Source organism: Eschrichtius robustus, chromosome 15 (assembly GCF_028021215.1).
Source record: "Eschrichtius robustus isolate mEscRob2 chromosome 15, mEscRob2.pri, whole genome shotgun sequence".
NCBI lineage: Eukaryota > Metazoa > Chordata > Mammalia > Artiodactyla > Eschrichtiidae > Eschrichtius > Eschrichtius robustus.
The window spans coordinates 53,614,370-53,639,390 of record NC_090838.1 but is presented as its reverse complement, the minus strand read 5'-3'; the positions used below and the strand labels follow the sequence as shown (position 1 = coordinate 53,639,390).

The 25,021-nt window shown below is 37.9% G+C and overlaps 1 protein-coding gene across 4 annotated transcripts in view; it reads right to left on the bottom strand.

Annotated features, from left to right (window-relative positions):
• Positions 1–22,298, bottom strand: part of EHBP1 (EH domain binding protein 1) — a 339,544-nt gene extending 317,246 nt beyond the window's left edge. For all 4 annotated transcript variants that reach the window (XM_068564185.1, XM_068564184.1, XM_068564187.1 and 1 more), the window contains exons 1-2: positions 22,070–22,298; positions 20,827–21,230 (exon numbers count right to left, since the gene is read on the bottom strand). In XM_068564185.1, coding sequence (XP_068420286.1) covers positions 20,827–20,930 — 104 coding nt within the window. In that variant the 5' untranslated portion in view covers positions 20,931–21,230; positions 22,070–22,298. The remainder of the gene's footprint in view (positions 1–20,826; positions 21,231–22,069) is intronic.
• Positions 22,299–25,021: the final 2,723 nt, after the last annotated feature.

Here is a 25,021-nt window from a genome sequence, read left to right as displayed (position 1 = left end):
TTTCTAGACAACGTATTGAGAACCTATTTATTTATCAATCTTAATTTAGTAGAATTAACATAATTTTATTATTATGGTGAACTTTCTTTAAATTACCTTTTTGCAAAAGGAACTACACACCACTTTCTCTTGTAGTAACCTCCTACTGCTCTACTGGAAATACAGGACATATTATTAATCATTAAAAATAACAAACTATTGGGAATTCCCTGGCAGTCCAGTGGTTAGGACTTGGCGCTTTCACTGTTGGGGCCCAGGTTCAATCCCTGGTGGAGGAACTAAGATCCCTCAAGCCATGCGGCCTGGTCAAAAAATAATAATAGTAATAATAAACTATTAAGCCCAATACCATGACCTTGACATTTATCAAATATTTCTAAGTAAAATTAAAGCAAAACAAACCAATTCACTTAAGAACTCAGAAAGCTTCAGTAAGCTCATTACACACACACATATTGACTAAGAAAGCAAGCTCTGGAGTCAGGCTGCTTTATGGGTCTGAGATTTATGAGTTTAAATCTCAGTTCTAAGCCCCATTAATAAGCTGCATATGTTGAGAAAATTATTTAATCTTCCTATGCCTAAGTTTCTTCCTCTGTAAAATGGGGACAGTAAGTAATAGTGCCTTCCCTCATAAGGTCACTCTAAGGATTAAATGGCATAATGTGTATAAAACATATATCACAGTATCTAATCTAGTACAGAGTAAGAGCTTCATACGTAGAAATTATCATTAATATAATCATCATTATGTGTTTCTATAATACATAATGTTTCAATATATAGGAAACCCCAAGACAACAAGGAAGATTTAAAAATAAATAAAAGGTACACAGAGGAAATTATAGCTACAACAAACAGTAAACACAACCTACTCCTATCCAGATAAAACCTTACAGTAAAGGCTTATTTGCCTCAGTTCCATTCATTCAGTACATCATGACCAGCTTTAAACAAAAAAAATTACAAAGCATGCTAAAACACAAAAAGTACAGTTTGAAGAGACAGAGCAAGCAGTAGAACCAGACTCAGATGGCAGAAATGTTGGAATTACCAGATCAGGAATTTAAAACAACTACAATGAATATGCTAAGGTCTCTAATGGAAAAAGCAGACAACATGCAAGAACAGATGGGTAATAAAGAAGAAAGATGGAAACTCTAAGAATCAAAAGAAAATGTTAGAAATCAAAAATACTGTAACAGAAATGAAGAATGCCTTTGATAGGCTCATCAGTAGACTGGACACAGCCAAGTAAAGACTCAGTGAACTTGAAGAAATGTCAGTAGAAACTTCCAAAACTGAAATGGAAACAGAAAAAAGCATGAAAAAGAACAGAATATCCAAGAACTGTGGAGCAATTACAAAGGGTATAACATACACATAATGAGAATACCAGAAGGAAAAGAAAAAGAGAAAGGAACAGAAGAAATATTTGAAGCAATAATGACAATTTCACAAAATTAATGATAGATACCAAGCCTCAGATCCAGAAGCTCAGAGAACACGAGGCAGGATAGATATTTAAAAATCTATACCTAGGCACATCATATTTCCACTGCAGAAAATCAAAGATAAAGTCTTAAAGGAGGCCAGAGGAAACACTTTTCTATAGAGGAAGAAGGATAAGGATTACATCAGACTGCTTTTCAGAAATCATGCAAGCAAGAGAGTGAAATAAAGTATTTAAAGTGCTGGGGGGGGTGGGGGGTGAGGCTGGGGGGGGATGGAATACAACCTAGAATTCTGTATCTAGTCAAATTATCCTTTAAAAGTGAAAGAGAAATAAAGACTTTCTCAGGCAAACAAAAGTCGAGGGAATCCGTCACCAGTAGACCTCCCTTGCAAATGTTAAAAAAAATCTTCAGAGAGAACAAAACATATAGGTCAGAAGTCAGAAACTCAGATCTACATGAAGAAAGGAAGAGCACTAGAGAAAGAAAAAATGAAGGCAAAGTAAAAATTTTCATTTTTCTTATTCTTAATTTATCTAGCATATAATAGTTTGTTCAAAATAATAGCAATGATGCATTTGATGATTAGAGCCTATAGATAAGTGAAATGAATGACAGCAATGTTATAAGGACAGGAGGGAGGAACTGGGAATACTCTAAGATACTTGCACTCTCAGTGAAACAGTGTAGTGTTACTTGAAAGAGGACCTGGATTAGTTGTAAATGTATATTGCAATCTCAAGGGCAATGACTAAAAAAAAATCCTTTATGAAATAAAACTGATATGCTAGGAGAGGACAAATAGTAGAATCATATAAAATGCTCAATTAAAACCAAAGAAGGAAAAAAAGCAAACAAACAGAGGCAGAAAAAGAGTGGAAAACAAAACAGAAACAAAGAATAGGGCAAAGAATAGAAAACAGTAACAAATATGGTAGATGTTAAACCAACTGTATCAGAAATCATTTTAACATGAATGGTTTAAATAAACCAATTAAAAGACAGCCTTTCAGAATGGATTAAAAAAAAGATGCAACTAAACTTGAGTCTACTAAATAAATGTCGTCTGTGATAAACTCACTTTTAATATAAAGACACATATAGATTAAAAGGAAGGGATGGAAAAGATATGCCATGTTAACACTAATCAAAAAAAGCTGGAGTAGCTATAGTAATTTCAGACAAAGCAGACTTTACAGCAAGGAATATTAACAGAGATAAAGAGGGGCATTACATAATGATAAAGGGGTCAGTTCTCCAAGAAAACATAACATTCTCTAATTTCTATGAGCCTAACAACAGAGCATCAAAATATATGAGACAAAAACTGATAGAACTGTAAAGAGAACTGGATGAATTTACTATTATAGCTGAAGACTTCCATACCCCTCTATCAGGAATCAGAAGATCAGCTGGCAAAAAATCCAGTAAGGACACAGTTGAACTGAAAAGCACCATCGATCAACTGGATCTATAGAATACTTCATCCAACCAGAGCAGAAATACACATTCTTCTCAAGCTCACATATAACATTCACCAAGACAGAACATATTCTGGGCCATAAAACACATCTTAACAAATTTTTAAAAATTGAAATCATACAAGGTATGCTCTCATACACGATGCAATGAAATTAGAAATAAATAACAGATAGCTAGAAAACCCCAAAATACTTGGATATTAAACAGTGAACTTCTAAACAACACATGTGTCACAGGAGTCTCAAGAGAAATTTTAAAATATTGAACAAATAAAAATGAAAATGTAACTTATTAAAAGTTGTGGGAACCAGAAAACCAGTGCTTAGAAGGAAATTAATGGCATTGAATGCACAATATTAAAAAAGAAGAAAGATCTAAAATCATTAATCTAAGCTTCCAATTTAGGAAACTAGAAAAGAGCAAAGTAAATCCAAAGTAAGCAGTAGGAAAGAAATAATAAAAATTAGAGCAGAAATCAATGAAACTGAAAACAGGAGATCAATCAAAACCAAAAGTGGATTCTTTGAAAAGATCAATAAAATTGATACATTTCTAGCCAGGTTAACAAGAAAAAAAAAGAGTAAACAAATTACTAATATTAGAAATGAAAGTGGGCCCATCAGTACTGATTCTGTAGACATTAAAAAGATAGTAAAGGGGGGCTTCCCTGGTGGTGCAGTGGTTAAGAATCCACCTGCCAGTGCAGGGCACATGGGTTTGAGCCCTGGTCCAGGAAGATCCCCCATGCCGTGGAGCAACTAAGCCCGTGTGCCACAACTACTGAGCCCGCAGGCCACAACTACTGAAGCCCGCGTGCCTAGAGCCCATGCTCTGCAACAAGAGAAGCCACTGCAATGAGAAGCCTGCACACAATGAGGGGTAGCCCCCACTTGCTGCAACTAGAGAAAGCCCGCATGCAGCAACGAAGACCCAACACAGCCAAAATAAATAAATAAATATTAAAAAAATTGTGAATCACTATGTTTAAAAAAAAACAAAGGGCTTCCCTGGTGGCGCAGTGGTTAAGAATTCACCCGCCAATGCAGGGGACACGGGTTCAAGCCCTGGTCTGGCAAGATCCCACACGCTGCTGAGCAACTAAGCCCGTGTGCCACAAGTACTGAGCCTGCGCTCCAGAGCCCGCGAGCCACAACTCCTGAAGCCCAGGCACCTAGAGCCTGTGCTCTGCAACAAGAGAAGCCACCGCAATGAGAAGCCCATGCACCGCAACAAAGAGTAGCCCCGCTCACCTCAACTAGAGAAAGCCTGCGCACAGCAACAAAGACCCAATGCAGCCAAAAATAAATAAATAAAATAAAATTTTTTTTAATACCTTAAAAAAAAAGATACTAAAGGAATATTATGAACAACTCTATGCCCATGAATTTAATTACCTAGATAAAACAGACCAATTTCCTGAAAGACACAATCTACTAAACCCCCTATAATGAGAAATAAGTAAGCTGAATAGTCCTGTGTCTATTAAAGAAATTGAATTAATAATAAACGGCCTTCTAAAACAGAAAGCACCAGGCCCAGAAGGGTTCACTGGTGAATTCTACCACACGTTTAAGGAAGAAATTATACTAATTCTCCAGACAATCTCTTCCAAAAAATAAAAGCTGAGAGAATACTTCTTAACTCATTCTATGAGGCCAGCATTACTGTAATACTCAAACCAAAGACATTATAAGAAAGGAAAACTAAATACCAACATCCCTCATGAACACAGATGCAAAAATCCTCAAGAAAATATTAGTAAATTAAATCCAATAATGCATTTTAAAAAACTACACACTACAACCAAGTGGATTTATCCCAGGTATGCAAGTCTGGTTCAATATCTGAAAATCAATTAATGTAATCCATCACATCAACAGACTAAAAAAGAAAAATTACATGATCATATCATTAGATACCAAAAAAAGCATCTAACAAAATCCAACACTCATTCATGGTAAAAACTCTCAGCTAACTAGGAGTAGAGGAGAGTTTCCTCAACTTGGTAGAGAACATCTACAAAAAAACTATAACACCATACTTAATGGTGAGAAACTGGGTGCTTTCCCAGTAAGATCAGGAACAAGGCAAGGATGTCCACTCTCACCACTCCTATTCAAATCATATTGGAAGTCCTAGCTAATGCAGTAAGAAAGGAAAATAAAATGTATACAGGTTGGGAGGGAAGAAATAAAACTATATTTGTTTACACATGACATGACTATCTATGTACAAAATCCCAAAGAATCAACAAAAAATCCTGGAAGAAATAAGCAATCATAGCGAGTTGCAGGATTCAAGGTTAATATACAAAAATCAATTGCTTTATTGTATACCAGGAACAAACAATTGTAATTTGAAACACAATACCATTTGAATTAGCACTTAAAAATGAAATACTTAGGTATAAATCTAAATAAATAAATACACACACACAATATCTATATAAGGAATACTAAAAAACTCTTAAGAAATTTTTAAAAATCTAAATACATGGAGAGATTCCCTGTACATGGATAAGAAGACTCAATATTGCCAAGGTGTCAGTTCTTCCTAACTTGATCCATAGATTCAATGCAATTCCAAGCAGAATATATCTGTGTGTGTGCATGTGTGTGTGTATGTGTGTGTGTGTGTGTGTGTATATATATATAAAACTGAATCACTTTGTTGTACACCTGAAACTAATACAATATTGTAAATCAACTATACTTCAATCTAAAAAAAAAGAGAGGCCAACTCATTGAATGAGAGAAAGTATTTGCAAATCACATATCTGACAAATGTCTAATATCTAAAATATATAAAGAACTCTTACATTGCACCACTAAAAAGATAAAAAACCCAATTAAAAATGGGCAAAGGATCATAATACACATTTCTCCAAATATATATATGTAAATGGCCAATAAACACATGAAAAGGTCGTGGCTAAACATCATCCAGCAATTAGAGAAATGCAAATCAAAGCCACAGTGATATACCACTTTACATCCACTAGGATGGCTAAAATAAAACAGACAATAAGATGTGTTGGTGACGGCTGGAGAAATTGGAACCCTCATACATTGCTGGTGGGAATATAAAATGATGTAGCCCCTTTGGAAAATGTTTTGGCAGCTCCTGAAAAAGTTGAAGTTATCACATGACTTACCAGTTCCACTTCTAGGTGTAAACCTAGGACGGAAATGTTCATATCAACATTATTCATAATAGCCAAGAAGTGGGAACAACCCAAATGCCCATTTAGAATAAATAAAATGCAGTATATTCATACAATAGCATATGATTTGGTAAAGAAAAGTATTGATACATGCTACACGTGGATGAATCTTGAAACCATTATGTTAATTGAAAGAAACTAGTCACAAAAGACCATATCGTATGATTCCATTTACATAAAATGTCTGGAATAGGCAAATGAAGAGAGACAAAGTAGAGTAGTGGTTGCCGAGAGCAGGGATAGGGCAGGAGCAGGAAGCAGTGTTAAGAGGAAGAGGGGAGGGGAGTTCCAGAGGAATAGGGAGTGACTGATAATGAGTATGGGTTTCTTTTGGAAGTGATGAAAGTGTTCTAAAATTAGATGGTGATGACAGTTGTGCAACTCTAGGAATACACTAAAACCATTGAATTGAGCACTTGAAAAGGGTGAATTGTATAGTATGTGAATTCTCTCTCAATAAATCTGTTTTAAAAAATAAGAAGAAACCCAGAATAATGAAACTAGCTACATTCAGGGGTTGGGTGGAACAAGGGAAAAAGGACAAGGCAGAGGGAACAGAATAGATGGGATGGGGAGACATACCCTTTAAAAAATAGCTCTTATTTGGGGAAACACATTACAATTCCACTAATTAATAAGTTAATTAATTCAATAAGAACTGGGGGGGAGCTTTTCTAAAGTGGGATGCAAATAAAAACAAATAAACCTATCGGTGTTTTGAATTAAAACATAATCACACTGAATGCTAAAACTAGTGGATGAAAGTTTGATAAGGAATAGGATATTTACACAGTCTCAAAGTATCTTCCTACAAAGAAAAAAACAGTAACTTTACAATTGGAGAAACTTGGCAGACAATATTTTAAGCAAGTGATCAAAGTTAACATCACCAATAATGGGACCAATCAACATCATGCGACTTTTTTTAAAAAAGTCCTTATTTGAGGAACAACATTAAAATTTCATTAATTAATCAATTACTTCAACAAGGATAGAGGGACTTTCTAAAGTGAAATACAAATAAAAATAAATGAACCTATCTCTTTCGAATTAAAATATAACCACACTGAATGCTCAAACTAGTGGATAAAAGTCTGATAAGGAATAGGATATTTATATACACACACACATTTGATATGATGTAGTGAGTATGCAGCATCACTTTGGTACTCTTGCCAAATATTCATAATCTGAACCTAATCACAGGAAACAATAGACAAAACCAAATTCAGCAACATCTTCAAAAGTATTAAGATCATGAAAAACTGAAGACCTCTATCAGATTAGAGGAGAGTAAGAGATGTGACAACTAAATGTAATGTATGGACCCTGGAACTTCTTCTTTTGCTATAAATCAATGTTTATTTCCTGATTTGGTAAACCGAACCTTGGCTAGGTAAGAAAATATCCTTGTTTTTAGGAAATATACATTTAAGCATTTATGGGTAAAGGGCATTATGGTTAATGTTAAGGAAAAAAAAATGACATACAGAGAGCAAGAGAGAGTGATAAAGCATGTATGATAAAATGTTGCCACCTGGGGAATTTGGGTGACAGGCATACGGGAATTAATTCTTTGTACTACTTTTGCAACTTTTCTATAATTCTGAAATTATTTCAAAATAAAGGTTCCTTTAAAAAAAATGTTGCAACAATATACCCCCTACCAGAACCTTAGTACCAAAGGCAGTAACAATATCAAAAGGTTATTTTATAAATATAAGTCCAAACTGGTATAAATAACATAACTGAATAAATAATGAGAAAGGTCAACTCTGCCTTACAGAAGAATTCCAAATAATAAAAGAGGAATAAGGGAAATAGAAAATCATCATTAGAACACTGTAGTAAGTGCTGCAGGCAAAACCTACTAATGAATTGGAAATTAGTGATCAAAACTTTAAAGAGAAACAGTATATTTACATAACCTCAAAGTATCTCCCCTCTGAAATTTATTAATTCTGTGGTGATTCTAACGTATATCCACAAAGTTTTTAACACCTCTCCTTCCAGGAACTGGAACTTAATTCTCCTCCCCATGTGTATATTGGACTAAGTGACTGGTTGCTAGTAAATAGAGTATGGAAAGGGATAGTAACTTAACAGTGGAGGAATCTGGCAGACTCCACCTTAACCAACTGATCAAGGTGAAATCAACTGTAATAAGCCATGTTGATATCATGTGCCCTCTGATATGATGTGATGAGAGCACTTCACCTCTGTGGCATCGTCTCCAAATCCATAACCCCAGTCTAATTGGAAAAACATCAAACTCAATTTGAGGAACATTCTACAAAATAAGCAGCACTCTTCAAAACCATCAAGGAAAGACTGATGAACTGTCGTAGACTGGAGAAGACTAAGGAGAGTGACAACTAAATGCAACATGGTATCCCGGTTTATACCCTCAAACAGAAAAGGGATATTAATGGAAAACTGGTGAAATCCAAATAAGTCTGTAGTTTGGCCTAATAGTATTGTACTTAGGTTCATCTCTTAGTTTTGACAAATGGCCATGGTAAATTTATTTACACTAATTTCACTCAAAGGAAGCTGGGTGAAAAGAATACAAGAACTCTCTATATTATCTTTGTAACTCTTCTGTAAACCTAAAATAATTTCAATAAAAAGTTTAAAAGTAAATGAATTAACCAATTTTAAAAGATTATTTTGTAAATTAGAGTACTCTTCAAATTAAAGTTGAACCATTAAACTCAATTTCTAAGCCCACTTATTGCATGAATAAACTCAGTTTCAATTAAGTTACTTTGCCATAGAGTATATTACTACATGCTCTTTGCATTGAATGATTTTTGGAGAGGGACAGAGGAGAATGAAAGCTAACATGTGAAGGAAACTATTTGCATGTGGTAAACAATCTTTTGGAAGCTTAAGGGAAATGATTGGAAAAGACTAGTAAAATAGAATAAAGATAAATTTAAAAGATTAAAATTACCATACTAACAGTACCCTACAAACAAAGGGGAAATCTAGAAGGTTCCTTTTAGAAGGATAACAATGACAATAATATAGACAAAGGACCAAAAAGAGGCGAGGAAAATGTTAAGGGCTATCACAAAAGCCTATACTAGAGGTTCCCAAACTTTCTGGGTTTACAAAGCCCTTAGTGTGTCAGTAATTTTTTCATAGGCCAAAAGAAATACTTAACCATTCTGTTTAAATAGTCAGGTCCAAACAACTTTAGAAGAATGTATGTCCTAACAAGTTGTGTTGAGTACTGCAAACTTCTCAAACATTAGATTCAGATTGGACACGACCTTCCCCTTTTCCTGTTTCATATGGATTTTCACATGGTACTTGCTTTTTGTCATAGCAACTACCAAAAACTCAGCTTTGTAAAAATATGGTATCACTGAAAGGAATATATCAATCTAATTTTGCAAATGAACTACCTCAAGCTTGTAGTTTGTGTGGTTTCCAATAGATGTTGCTGTATATCCCTCAACATTTTTAAGCATCCCTTGGCACACCTGTGAGTTCTCTGCGGCGCTTTCTAGGCTCCTCAGTGCACAGTTTGAGAACCATGCACCTTGGCAAAAGATGACAAAGGATGTCACCAAGGCGTTGGCAACAGAAAAATTGGAGAGAGAATTAAATCTTCAGAGGAAAAAAAATCAGCAGCTCTAGAGATGGTGCCTGGAAGTACAACAGTGCAGGTACTTGAGAAGCATCAAAACTTTTCTTAAAAAAAAAAAAGATTCTATCTTTAGCTATCCCCAACAGTCCTTGCTTCTATGGAGGAGAACAAACTATGTAGACTTTTTTTTTTTAATGAATAAATGAACTGGTTCAAATGTTTATATTAATTTGACAACTTTATATGTGGCATAGCTAAAGTACATTGCTCTCACTTTTAGCACACACACACACACACACACACATTACAAAACAGCTGAACCAAAGCAAAAAAGCTCAATTCAAATTTTCAACTTAATAATTTCTGGAGTACCAATAGGAACTGTCACCTAACACCTGCCAAAGCTTTACTTTACACAGATATTTGAGGAAGACTCAAATGTGGTAGTTCTAAAACCTGGCTTGATGATCTTAAGCAATTGAGGAACTTCTAAAATGACAGATTTGCCAGCACTATTCCAGACCTACAGAACCAGGACTTTCCAAAGACCACAGAAATCTCCTTATTTGCAGAGTGCCCCAGCAATTCTGAAATTAGCCAGTTTTGAGAGGAAATGGCTAACACAGCACTGTCCAACAAAACCTTTTGTGATGATGGAAATGTTCCATATTTGCACCATCCAATATAGTAGCCCCTAGCCACATGTGGCTAGTGAGCCCTTGAAATGTGGCTAATGAGCCCTTGAAATGCGGCTAATGTGACTGAGGAACTGAATTTTTAATTTTACTTAATTTAAATTTAGATGTAAATAGCCACATGTAGTTAGTTGCTTCTGTATGGCACAGCATAGAACTTGATGATTTATGTTAAATATTCATTCTTCTAAATTTTCCAATGTGTACCCTTGATTTAAATTAGATGATCAGAAAACTAGGTTCCTCAGCCATATTCTCTCATAAAGGGTTGTTATAAAGGGTCAGTATAAACATTATCTTATTTAAAAGTCTGAGTCTTTTGTAGTTTGAGACTTTATCCAATGTCATACATTTTTTTCATAATAAAAATCCTGCTTTAATTAAGTTCTAAGAAAAGTCTCTGCAAATGAGTTTGAATATTTTCTTTAGCCAGAAGGAATACTCGGTGAGCCAATGTGCTTCCCTTTTTGCCACAGCTGACAGTAAACTCAATACCAACTCCAGTGTCCAGCGGTAACTCCTCTTAAGTGCCTAGTAACATGTACTCTCTGCTCCTCTAAGACTATCTCTGTTCTATTTATATCCCTAAATTAGTCAACATAGTGTTATTTTAAATTCTCAAGCTGACAAACTCTTTTGGACATAGGCAGAGTATCAACTTTTAAAGTGATAAATTCTTTGCATTAAAGTCATTCTTTATTTTTTATTGTTAATGCAGTAATAAAGTCAATTTTTAGAAGCAGCTTTTTTTTAAAAGAAGTATTTCAATAATAACAACACTGGGATTAATAACATCAGGAAATTTTTTAATAGATCAAACTTACCAAAGAAATTCTTTAGGTGTCTATTAGCAAAGCTGCCTAAAAATATCACTGTAAGAGTGAAAAATAAGACACACATATATGGCATTCTCCAATAATTTTACTGTCCCAATTTCACAAATTCAGTTCCACTCCTTTTAAAAAATATGCAGAATATGAACATCCCTATTGAACACTCAGTTAAAAATGCTTGTACAATTTTTCCTTTAGCACACTAGACTATTTTTATGTTAATGCAGTGAACTACTTCAGTGACTCTTCTGTTGACATGTTCCACAAAATTAGAACAAACACATTGATGCATCAATAGCACACTTCTACAAATGCCTAATTTTAAGTTCCCTGAACATCTAATTACAAAACTAATATGAAACTAAACTGTCATAAGAGTAGAACATCTTCGCATAATCCCCTACAATTCATTTAAAAAATATACTACCAAAAGACACAATTTATTCCATGGGATCATTATAAAAGTCATGATAGGGAAAAGAAATTTGAAGGAAAATTGTCATAAAGAAATATATCCTGGGCTTCCCTGGTGGCGCAGTGGTTGAGAGTCCGCCTGCCAATGCAGGGGACACGGGTTTGAGCCCTGGTCTGGGAAGATCCCACATGCCGCGGAGCAACTAGGCCCGTGAGCCACAATTACTGAGCCTGCGCGTCTGGAGCCTGTGCTCCGCAACAAGAGAGGCCGCGATAATGAGAGGCCCACGCACCGTGATGAAGAGTGGCCCCCACTTGCCACAACTAGAGAAAGCCCTCGCACAGAAACGAAGACCCAACACAGCCATACATACATACACACATACATACATACATACATACATACATAAATAAATAAATAAATAAATAAATAAATAAGAAGAGCCATCTCTTTAAAAAAAAAAAAAAGAAATATATCCTAAACATCATAAATAGTCACCACAGGGGACACACACACACACACACACACACACACACACACACACGAATGCTGGCAAGTTAATTCTACTTTGGAGGAACTAAGTTAGTTTCCTTATCCTTTCCTTTCCTTTTATAGTTATAAAACCATATGAACCCATTTTGCTCCAGAAGCAAAAAGATGTAGTTCCTTTCCCCAAAAGCCGAAGTACTGTCAAAACTTAGTTCATTTCAGCACAGCACTTCTGCTATCAGGCTCCTTGGTTTACTTCCACCTCTCGGGTCACTCCAGCCTTCTGCGCTAGTTCATCTTTCTCAAACACTCTTAAATGTTCAGGTTATATTTTCAGTCTTCTTCTCAGTTACTCTACTCCTTTTCTCTAGATAGTTCTTTTCACCATGTAATGCTTAAATAATCAGATAAAGACAATGGGCAATATTTACTGAGTGCTTACTATATGTCAGGCACTGTTCTAACCACTTTACATGTATTATCTCATTTAATCATCAAAACAACTCTATGCTGGAAGCACTGTTATTACCATCACCATTTTACAGATGAGGTACTAACAGATTAAGTACTAGATTAGTACTAGACTCTAGATTCCACAAACACTAGCTGTAACTCCAATGATTTAGAGCAGAGGTTAACTTTTTCTTAAAGGGCCAGATAATAAATAGTTCAAACTGCAGCCATCCAGTCTATGGAACAACTACTCATTTAGTATGGGTAAGACGCCATTTAGTATGACGGCAGCCATAGACAATATATAAACCAATGGCCATGGCTGTATTCCAATAAAATTGTATTTACAAAAGAGGCCGCTTGGATCAGGCCAAAGTTGTCAATGATCTACAGGCATACTGAGCCTGGCGTCGAGGCAACTGTGATGTAAGCACTGCAATATCCAATTATGTCTTTACGGCATAAAGACGCTCCGCTATTTTCCTTAACCCATCACAACTGAATTTTGTACAACTGAACTTCACATAGACTAAACATTTAAAATACAGATAAAATACTCTACATAACAATTCAAGTTTAAAAAAAAATTCAGTCCAAGAAACACTAAAATAAAATAACTAACAAAGTAACAACTCAATTTATTCTCTACTAAAATTACATCTACCTCTGACAATTCATCTTGTGGAAAAGAAGACTGTGCTATTTTGTTTCAAAGAATAAGGTGTTTAAGATTCACATAACTTGTAACAGAAAGTTTTGCAAAGTAAAACTTTTTGCCCCACCTCTCCTCTCATTCATTAAGATTTCAGCACCTGACTCCCTGTCTTAACCATTTCTCCTCCAATTATTCTCAGCAATTCCAAGAGCCACATAGATAACTTGCCCCATAGCCTCTAAATTCCCTGATTGCCCTCTTCACTTCCAAAAATCTTTTCCTCCATTTCATCTCAACCACCAACCACCATGGTCATACCCAACATCTACAGTCTAAAGAGAAATGAGAGACCCCGGAGGTACAAACGATGACCCATTTAAATACAGGGGAAAATTCTACTTAAATTTATTTATTTAAAAAAAAGAGAAATTAAGGTATACCCACATTTAACATATAAAGCATATTAATTTAAATATATTGAAAAAAATATATTGAAGATGTGTGCTTATTTTTTTTTAACTAATAAGCAAAGGAGACCACCACCTATATCTTGTCATAACTGTTAACCACGTCCTCCAAAATCAAACATCTCATTCTGACTCTTACCTACCAATTTTCTAGCTCATTCACTATGGTATCCCAATCCCAACAACTATTAAATCTCTTTAAGATCTCAAAATCTTTATCCTCTTCACTCTTCCACTGACCATCCTAACTTTCATGTCCTTATTTTCCTCCTTTTCTATCCTATACTCCATGGTTCATCACTATAACCACTCCCATACATTCACTCCCAATTTCCTTGCCCATCTTTTCCTCACTTACACATTCCTGACATAACCCATCCCTGGTTAAATCCAACTCTGCCTATTCCACGCCTGCACCCAAGCACTGAACATAACACAGCTGAATTAAAATATGCAAACATGCAGGGTGCATTCACTTCATATTTATGACCACAATGTTAAGAAGGTCGTCAGCACTACCTAACAATCCTTCTACATTTCCCTACTCAATTCATTCTCGTTTTGACGATTTTATACTTCCTCTCTTGTCAATCCTTCAATAACTTCCTGTCACCTCCCTCTTGGATGACGACTTCTAATATTATTTCCCTGAGAAAACAGAAGCCAACAGATGAGAATGTCCACATCCTCCCCCACCAAATCTACCAACCTAAATGCTTCCCTACCCATGTACTCTGCTTCCCTCCTTGTAACAATGAATTGTCCCTGCCTCTACTTAAGTTCAAGCTTTCCATTTATGTGCTGAATCCTGTTCCCTTTCTCTCATTCAAGGACCTTTCTCCTGAAGTTACTTCCTCTCCCAGCGCATCTTCAGTTTTTCCTTCTTTACCAACCATTTCCATCAGCGTTAAAACGTGCTGCAATATCTTCCATGCAAAAGATACACCTTACCTCTTGTCCCTCTTCACCTACTACCTAATTCTCCAGTTTGTAGCAAAATTTTCTAAGATAATTACCTATACTGACTGTATCCACTTCCTTTCCTCTAACCCAATATAATTATGCTTTCATCCCCACCATTCCACTGAAACCATTCCTCAATGTCACCAACTCTTTCCAACTTGCCAAATCTAGTGGTCATCTTGCTCAACCTCTCAAAAGTATTTGACACAGCTAAACACTCCTTTCCTGATACATTTTGCACTTGGTTCCTTGGAAAGCACACACTCTTAATTTTCCTCCTACCTCACTACTGATTGTTTTCAGTCTCCTTTGCTGGCTCTTCCTCTTCCTCCCCACCTCTATATGTTGAAGTGTCCCAAGGCTCATCCTCAGTCCTCTTAATCTCTATGACACCACAGAAAATTTCCTATAGCCCTATAGTTATAAATTCTATCTATACACTGCAAGACTCTAGCCTCTTCTTTCCCCTGAGCTTGAGACTCTTAAAATTAACTGCTTAATTAAGACCTCCAGCTGGATGTCTTCTTTTCTTAAAGAAAGCAAAGCCAATTCTTGATTTCTCCTTCACACCAAACCTTTTCCTCCCTGGTGTTCCCCATCACTGTAATTAGTATTACATTTACCTGGTTGCTCAGGCCAAAACCCTGCAGTCATTATTGATCCATCTCTCACTTTACATCATATCTAATCCATCATTAAGTCCTGTCAACTATATCTTCAAAAAATTTATTTCTAGTTACATGGGTTTATACATTTGTCAAAACTTATTGCATTATACACTTAAAATGGATGCATTTTATTGTATGTAAAAGTGTAAGTTATACCTCAATAAAGTGTAGTAGGAGCATGTGTGTGTGTTACCTACATACATCCAATTATTTCTCACCACCTCCACCACTACACTGCTTTGCTACTTGGACTACTGCAATAGCATCCTAGCTTCCATTTTTACTCAGGACAGTTCATATTCCACAAAGTATCCAGAATAATCTTTTTAAAATGTAAATTATATTACTTCCCTGCTCAAACCTCTACAACGGCTTCCTATCACATTTAAAATCCAAAAGCCTTACCATGACCTCAAGACCATATGTGATCTAACCCCTACCTACCTCTCAAACTTCACCTGTTATCGCTTTAGCTTGTTCTACTGTGTTGCAGACACACCAGCCTTCCAGATACTCCTAAAACACACCAGCTTGTTTTCAATTATTATTTTTTTAATGTATTTCAAAAGTAGGTTTTTTACATCAAGGTGGATGTTACTTTAGCTCACTCCATTAGAGTAACAGAGAAATGCTTGCTTAAGCCACCCAAAGAAGTGGATCTGGATGAGTACTTATTGATGTAATTTGGCCTTCATAAACTCAAGTTAATACTTACAGTGCATGTAGCATTCTAACATCCAACTGGAAAACTAACTTGGGATCAGTTACAGAGGGCCTGGAACATCAGATTAAGGAGTTCATATTTTATCTAACAGGCCAGCGTCACACACTTAAGCACTGGGAAGAGCTAGTTTTTCACTTTTCAAATCCTGAGGTCACAAGGTTTGCAAAGAGTTGTGGAATAATGGAGAAAATGAGGGGTTACTTTCAGGGATATAAACACCTTTTTGTACCTCTAGAATTTTGAACCATGTGATTGTATTACCTATTTTAAAAATAAATTATAATTAAAACTATACTTAAAAATAAGAAAAAGGAACTCTTACATGACAGAAAAACCAGAAACCAATATATTTATGCCTTTTGAGGAGAAGTTTACAGTACTTTAAATACTTTTTGAATGCCATAACTAAGACTTATATAGAAGAAATATAAGAACAGATAAAATATGTTCATATATGTAGAAGATACATAGATATACACAGAAAATACACATGCTCATAATGGTTTTCATCATGTAAGGGAGCTCCTATCAGAATTGAGCTCTGCCACCTAAAGTATGATACCACAACGTGCTAACTTTCAAGTAGTTTCCTCAAACACCTGAATAGCCATTGAGAGCTCGTACAAGTGAAGACTTCTCTCAGAAATCTCAAGGGCTGCAGGTGATAAAAAGAACAGGATAAGAGACAAACGAAGAGAGAAAAGACAGCACAGTCTCATTCTCTCAAACTCATCTCCAGCGGCCAGTCTCACCACTTGCCAAGGGCTACATCAGTTAAGTGAGATTAATAATTAAATGACTTGGGGACAACAATAAGAGAAGAGGAATATGAACACTAATCATCTCCAAATTTGCTAGAGCCTCTACCCGGTTATCAAGGAGTGATGAGGAATAGGACTTCACAGTATAGTTTCTTTCTCTCAGATGAATAAAAGTCTTTCTGGGTTTTGTTCCTGACCTAACTTCTAGAGCCACTATGCCAAGAAAGAATCATGAATTAGACCCTGTTGAACTAAGGAAACACACCACCTTGGGCAAATGCAAAATACTGTAAGACAGCAACAAAGAAAAGTGTGAGAAAGCAGAAACTCCAAACCCTCTAATGTATAGAATCCATCCTTTGATCAAGGTAAAATGTTGTGAGTTTGCTCATGGCCTACATCTAAAAAAAGATGGCCTCCTGAAACTCTTACCTTCATCCTGTTATCTGTCATGTCCAGGTTCATAACCTATGGCCATGACAAGAGAACATGGGACACATTTCTCCTCTCCTTAATCACAGAAATAATGCGTTCTCCCTTGGAAAACATATCCTGATTCCCATTAACCTCCTCCATCAACACACTATGCCTTTCTTGAATCCCCTGAGTTTCATCTTCATTCCCTTGAGTTTCAAATTCATGCAGAAATCAGTATACTTTACCCTGGAGTCATGAATGGGCACTTGGTAAGGTTGAAAACATTATTTTAAAATACTGCTTCTTAAACATTAATATGCATAGTATGGATCTCATTAAAATGCAGATTCTGATTCAGTAAGTCTAGGGCAGGGCCTGAGGGACAGCAGTTCTAACAGGCTTTTGCAAACTCTCTTGCTTCTCAGAAAACACTTGAAGTAGCAAGATTCTAAAAGGCAATGGCACCTATATACACAGTTTACCTACAAAGGCACAATCCCAATGCAATGCTAACTGTTCTTTCTTTTTATAGTTTATTCCCTCTTCTCTGATTTATACTAGATCTATTTTCTTATCCTCTCAACACCTACAATTTATCTTCAATGCCTCTTTCCCTTTATTCAGTTGGCATCTCTAAATTTCCTTCCTCTCCTTTTATTTTTCCATACCACCAAAACAATACCTAAAATGTAAAAGTACCTGATAAAATATGTTCTTACAAGGTGTCCAAGTCTGTTTTTATTCTTATGTCCTTTAAATAGATTCTAATTCAGCACACATATCCAATAATTTAAGAATTCTTGCAAGCATCAACATGAGGAATGAAAAAAAAAAGGATGTAAGTATAGAAATTGGGCCTAATCTGTATTTATCACAAGGACCCTATGCAAAGTAAGGCAAAAGGAATACTAACTAAAAATCATAACAACAAGTTTGTATGTAATGAAAAGATTTTAAGGATCCACCTATAAATAAAATTCCAGGACATCAAACAAATATATTATTCTTTGGGCACTGTCACCTCGTTAGCTTTAAACTATATTTTTAAATGAGAGGGGGAAAATGCAAAATATTTAGAACTACATGTCTAAAACTTCTAGAATATCCAAATGTTTCTTGTGTTAAGGCCAGACCTTATCATAAAGATCTAATTTAACAGGTGTACCATAATGTCCAACTCTAAAAATAATTAAGCCATTTATTCACCTATAATCAAGTTAAATTTTCATTCTTGCTTTCACCTTGAGACACGTTAACAATAACTTACATACTTCTTAAGGAAAAAAATAAAATCCAGGGATGATGCCAACTGTGAGGAAGAAACTCATGTTGTGAATAAAGGATCACCTGATATGTTCTATTTCCCTTAAGAGATTCAAATTTAACCGTCTTAAAGTTGATGCCCCCACCATACTGCCAAGTTAAACAGTACTTGTAATAGGATTTTCCTCATGTATTCCCTACTTTAGTTAGTAGTACACCCAGTCCTCCAAGCCAGAAACTTGGGTGTCAACCTAGACCTGTCCCTCTCCCTCATCCCCATCCTTCCCATCCTTCCCAGACCCCTATTGAAATGACCACCAAGTTTTATCCATTTTGTGTCCTAAGTGTCCCTCTGCTCTATTCTCTCCATTTCCTCTGCCACTCCCTTAGTCTAAGCCTTTTCTCTCACCTTATCTATTACAATAGCTACCATACCATCCCTGCCTCCAGTTACCTTTTCCACTATGATCCTTACTCCACACTGTCATCCAAGTGATTTTCCAAAATATAAACCTAACGTCTCTTCTGCTCAAAACCTTTTACTATCTTTCCATCACCCACAGAATAAAGTCCAAGCCATGTATAATAGCACTTTACTTTTTATGATTTGAATCCTGCCTGCCTCTAAAACATCATAGCCCACTGCACTCCTCCCATCCTGCACTTTAAGCCTCATCATTATCCAACTACACTGCTTGAACTTCCAGCATGCCACATGCCTCCATGCCTTTACATAGGCTGTTGCTTCAGTCTAGAATATCCTTCATTTCTTCCCCTTTAGCTTCCTGGCCAATTACTATGAATCTTTCAAAACTCAACTCAGCTCCCAGAAAGCCATCCACACCCTACCCTACCCTTAAAGAGTTGATTATTCCCTTGTCTGCCAACTTTGTAAGTAATGATGACATTTTATTGGGCATTTACTATGTGCCTGACGTTGTTCCAAGTATTTTACATGTATTAACTCATTTAATCTTCACAATAACCCTTCCTACGAATTGGTACCATTATTACCTTTGTCGATATGAAAACTATCTCAGAGGAGTAAATAACCTGTCCCCAAGGATATCCAACTGTTAAGCGATAGACACAGATTAAGATCCCTACGTCATATTTATATTATTGCACCTATCACAGAGAATTTATTTACATGACTGTCATTACCCTGGACTGTGAACTCCTTGAGGGTGGGGATTATGTCATATTCAACTCTAAAGCCACAGAGCCTACTATAAAGTAGGTAATCAGTACATGCATTTCTTGAATTGCACATAAAGCAACATTCCTAACAAGTTCAAGAGAAAAGCATTTGGAAACTAGTTTCCAAATAAATATTCAAATATGCTTTAAGAGTTCTAGAGTAGAGGAAGCTATTCTTTCATTTAATAAAAAGGATGTTAAAAAGAGAGATTAACATAGACATGAGATTACAGTCCATGTGGACAAGGAAATGGACTTACCTTGCAGTAATAGTGCTTAATCACTGCAATAGATCAAAACCCAAAGTACCATTTGCTTAAGATTAACTTTTTTCCTCTGACTAAATAAGAATTCTTCTTGCTTATCATTCAGGGCAGTGAAAAGAAAGCCCTAAATTTACTTTGCTCAAGTGGAAAGAAGCAAATCATAGACCAGCACGACTAATTGCTTCCTTAAGTCTGGCCAAGAAATGTATCCCATTAGGCAATTAAAATAAAACACAGTTGCCTGACTAAGCATATAACAAAAGAATTTCTAAGGTTGTATGGACTGGCACTCTATTATTCAAATAATGAAAAATTCTTTTAAGCAAAAAAAAAAGAAAGAAAGATCAAGAACAAATTAAAACAGATGATCACCACCCCACACGAATAGATTTCCGTATTAAAACTCTATTGAAACATAGACATATATGTTACATCAAAACATATGCATATATGTTTACAATATTTCAATAGTCATTCTTTATGCCTCCTTAAAATTATAAAAATCAAAGGTATTCTAAGACTAATGATGAAAGACCTCAAGACCAAATCTACTGTACCTAGTGTGCTCTCATAGTTACAGACCTCTGAGCCATACTGAAGTGCAGTAATTAAAACCCACAGGGTCGGTACCAGCAGCAACAGTGCACACCACAGCACTTGTTAGAGTAATCTGCACCCCGCCCAGCTTCTACACACTTGTGCACTAGAGAAAGGTAAATCTGCTGTCAGAAGCAGCAGAGTTTAGGCCACAGCGAGTTTAGGCCACAGCACAGCAAACTCTACGCCCAGGCACTTCTTACCATTTCTTGGTACATTCAACCATCAGCTCCTGGTAGGAGGCCACGAACTGGAACTTGGATGCGTGTTTTCCCACACGCTGTAGTCTCTTCCAAACTGAAGCCATGATGATCAATCAAAACAGTGGAGCAGTTCTGGGTTAGCAACACAGCAGCTTTAACAAAGCAGAGGGTCCAAAGCAAAGGAGCTTTGCATGTATGTCTGTACTTCAAAAAACTCAACTACAACTTGAAATGATGTTTGGGGTCCATAAGTCTTCTCCCTGTTTCACAGGGTAAATCACATCTTAGATGAATGGCCCAGTCAAGAACAGTATGACACACATCACAGGATGAGTGAGAGGAGGTTCCCTCATGGAGACATCACCATTCCACCTCAGGGGTTATATGATGTGTATTCTGGAGGACTGAAAAGCAAAACAAAGAGAAAAAATATGAGGAGAGAAGCATGAGAAGTGACTAACCACCCATGTTAGATAACACTGCAACAGACAACCCCAGCTCTCCGCATGTTTTTCAAACAATGAAACAAAACACCAACCTCAAAAGCCAGTAACACCAAGGATGCAAGACACCAAGGAAGAAATTACAATTCACACCAAAGACGTGGAGCAACACATCAGGTAATCAGTATCAACAACGATCGAGAGGCGAAAGTCGGGGCCCTACCTCCCTCTCCTAGCATCACAGAAGGGCGAGCAGAGCGGGAAAGTCTAGGGATGCTGTTTAATGTCCACCGCCAGTCAGAGGAAGGAGTGGAGCATTTTAAAATAAACTTTGTTTTTCAGCCGATAGTGAATAGCTTTGAGTCCTAGAATATGTGCGTGGAATAAATTAAGGAGCGGGGAAGAACGCTGCTGATGAGTCGGAGGGGGAAATGGATGGGGAAAAAGGAGTGGAGGGAAATCTCAAGGCAGAGAGAGGACAGTGTCCCGGCTCCAGGCCACTTGGGCTCTCCTCCACCTTTGCTGCCAACCGGAGGGAAATGGAAACTCCTGCCTGGGCGTGAAGCAATGACCAGCGAGGCAAGTGCACGGTGCGGGGTGCGGTGCCTCCCTCCCCCATCCTCAGGGAACAGTCCGCCGAAGCCTCCTCTCCTCCCGCACAGAGCCCAGACCCCTGCACCCCAGCTGAGGCAGGCGGTGGCTCGCCAGCGGTCCCTGTCACCCAGGCGATGCCAGAAGACCCCAGCCCGGTCCCCGAGCCCCGGTCCCACCGCACGTCCACTCCCGCCCCCTCCTCACACCTCTAATCCCGCTGTCGGGCTGAGTCTGGCCCGGTTCCCTCCTCAGCGCCGCTCCTCCGTCGCCGCCGCAGCAGCAGCCGCCGCCGCCGCCACCGAGTCCTCCATCCCCGCCGGAGCCACATGGAACAGCCGAGCCAGCCGCGGCGCTCCCGGGAGCCGGGGTCTGCAGCCCCTCAGGCGGACGGCGCGCCTCACGCCCGCCCCCTCCCGGACGGAGTCGCCCCGCGACCGTCCCCCACCCTACAAAACCCTGCCAGAGCCGCCGCTCAGCGCCCAGCACCCCCTCCCCCGCCTTTCTCCTCCGCCACCACCATCATTACCTCCCCCGCCGCACCTCTCACACTAACCCTACCCACGGCCGCTCAACCTCCGTCCGCCCCGCCGCCATTGGCCGGGCCCCGCGCTTTCCCCGCCCACCTCGGCAGCAGGGCCTTTAAGGAGCGGGGACGCCTCATTGGCCGACCCGGGTGCCCATCACAGGGCTCCACGCCCCCCTCCTCCGCAAGTTCTGGAGGTGTTTTTTTCCCCAGCCGGAACGCGGTGTACAGTATACCCTTCTTTAAGAAAAAAAAAAACCAAAAAACTGGAACCCTCTAAGGGCAATCCCGCCCATTCCTCTGATTGGCTTCGAGAGGGAAGCGATAGGTGGGAGGAGTAAGGAGTGTTTATAGTGATCTGGAAGGTGGTTGCTGAAGGTGGATGTCGGTCAAAGGCGTGCCGGGTGCTGGGCGGGGTTTCTGGCTGGAGTCTGAGAGCCGAGCCCGCGACTGGCTTCGCTGCAGCTGTGGGCTGTGCGGCTACTGGGGTTTTCTCTCCTTTTCTCTCCTGTCCCCACCCTAGGAGCTGGGTGTGCCCTCTCCGCCACTAGCAGCTAGGGTGTTTGCGCACACAGTCTTGGTTTCACCTCCTGGGGTTTTTCCTCTGACAAACTGTGAAGTAATAACCCGGCCAGCCCCCGCCTAACATTTAGTCAACTGGTCCTCAGTGAACCAGATTCAGTAAGCTGAGCTAGGCACAAAATGTACACGGTGCAATTTCTTCTTGTTCTGATTCTTAAACATTTCTATGAATCTTAGTTTCTCCTCTTCGCTGTCGATCTTATTCTTCTGGTAGGAATTGTAGATGAACTTGGGAGTGGTTGGTATGTAAAAAGGGTAGTTATAGGCAAAGGAGAGGATGAAATAACCTAAGGAGAGTGTGAGGGCACGGGCACTTAACTTTGTTAAAAGAGCCAAGGACCCTTTTGAGAACGATGATGAAAGGCATAGATACTTTCCCAAGGAGAAATATGTCCTATCATAAGACACAAAAGTTCGCTTTCAGTTTTAGGTGGTTCACAGACCTCTGGCGTAGAGAAAGAGGATAAAGAATGAAATTGGGGGGTGGGGGGGAGGGAGGGCGAGGAATCTCAACATTTGAGGAAGAAGCAGAGTAAAGTGGGAAAGAGACTGAGGAGAGAATGGTCAGAGAAGTAGGAGCACCCTACAAGCAATGGGCAAATTGAAAAAAGAGAAGGAAGCTAACATATGAAAACAAAACAAGCAAGATGAATCCTGGAAACAATTAAGGCTCATTCTTAATCTTACTAAGGACAGAGAGCAGGGTGCATGGACAAAATAGCTTAAAAGGTGTTAGGGTCTAGGGAAGGATTCTTTGAAGGACAGGAGGGAGGGCAGTGACCGTGATAGTCGAGCTCATCTGTAGACATAGGGAGGCAAGAGAAAGGAGAGAGAGATTGAAGAATCAGGATAGATGGGGAGACACAGAAGGCTTGAATCCAGTATCGAATTCTATTTCCATTTTCAATAAAGAAAGTGATATAATACGACAAGAACACAATGTACATTTTACAGAAAAGGGCATAGATATCACTTATTTTGCTATAGTCTCAATTTTAAAATATTAAAGATAACCATAATTATATTGATTATTTTGTGTACATCTTGCAGTTCTGTGTCCTTCCTGAGTGATTTACTAAGTCACTATAACCTACAACTATTATTATGATCATAATAGACTTTAAGTGTATGGGTTTTTTTAAATGGCTAATTTATAGAAATGGTCATAAACTATTTTAATCTATGTTGCCCTTCAGGAACAACCCACATGATAATCAGGAGGGTTTTGCATCCTATTTAATATTATTGTTCTTCAAACTTTCTCATGTGGTTATCCTGGCTTCTTTTAATACTCTTTCCCTTCCTAAAAAGAAGGAGAAGAAGGAGTGTGTAGGACCCTAGGGAATCTTTCTCAAGTTGTGGAAGATTTCGAGACCGACAGTTTCTTTTAAGACAGCTTTTCTTTTTAGGGGAAGTATTTCTCTTGGATGTAAACTCTTCTTTTTTCATCCTAGCTGCAAAGGTAGCCAGGAAGAGACCAAGTTTAGAAATGAAGGAATTAAAAGCAGACCTTGACATTGTTGCTAAGCTCAAGTTCACAGGCTCCTGGAGGCCCCACAGAGCAGCTACTTCTTCCCTCATAACTTTTTTTTTCTTTAATAACCTGTCTGCTAACTAAATTTATTGGAGAATCTTAAATATAGAATATTTTAAGATCTTTTTATCCACTTATTCGATACTGAATACCAACTGAGTACTGATCACATTAAATACTATTAATGGTACATAAAAGGTACAGTCCCTGTTCTCAAACAGTTTTCAGAAACAGATGCTCAGCATGCATGCAAGAAAGTAAAACAAATTACTTCACCTCTCTGAGTCCCAGCTTCTTCTTCTGTCAAACAAATAATCATGCTTACCTTCCTGGGATGTTGAGGAGACGGAAGATACGTACGTAAAGTGCCTGACACATAGTAAACAGTCAATAAATGGTAATTAATAATGTACACCATTGTGTTTGGTAGCAAACAGAGTCAAAAATAATAAGTAATAAACAGTAAAAAAAAAAAAAAAGTAGTCCTTCAAGAATAACATGGGGGACTTCCCTGGTGGT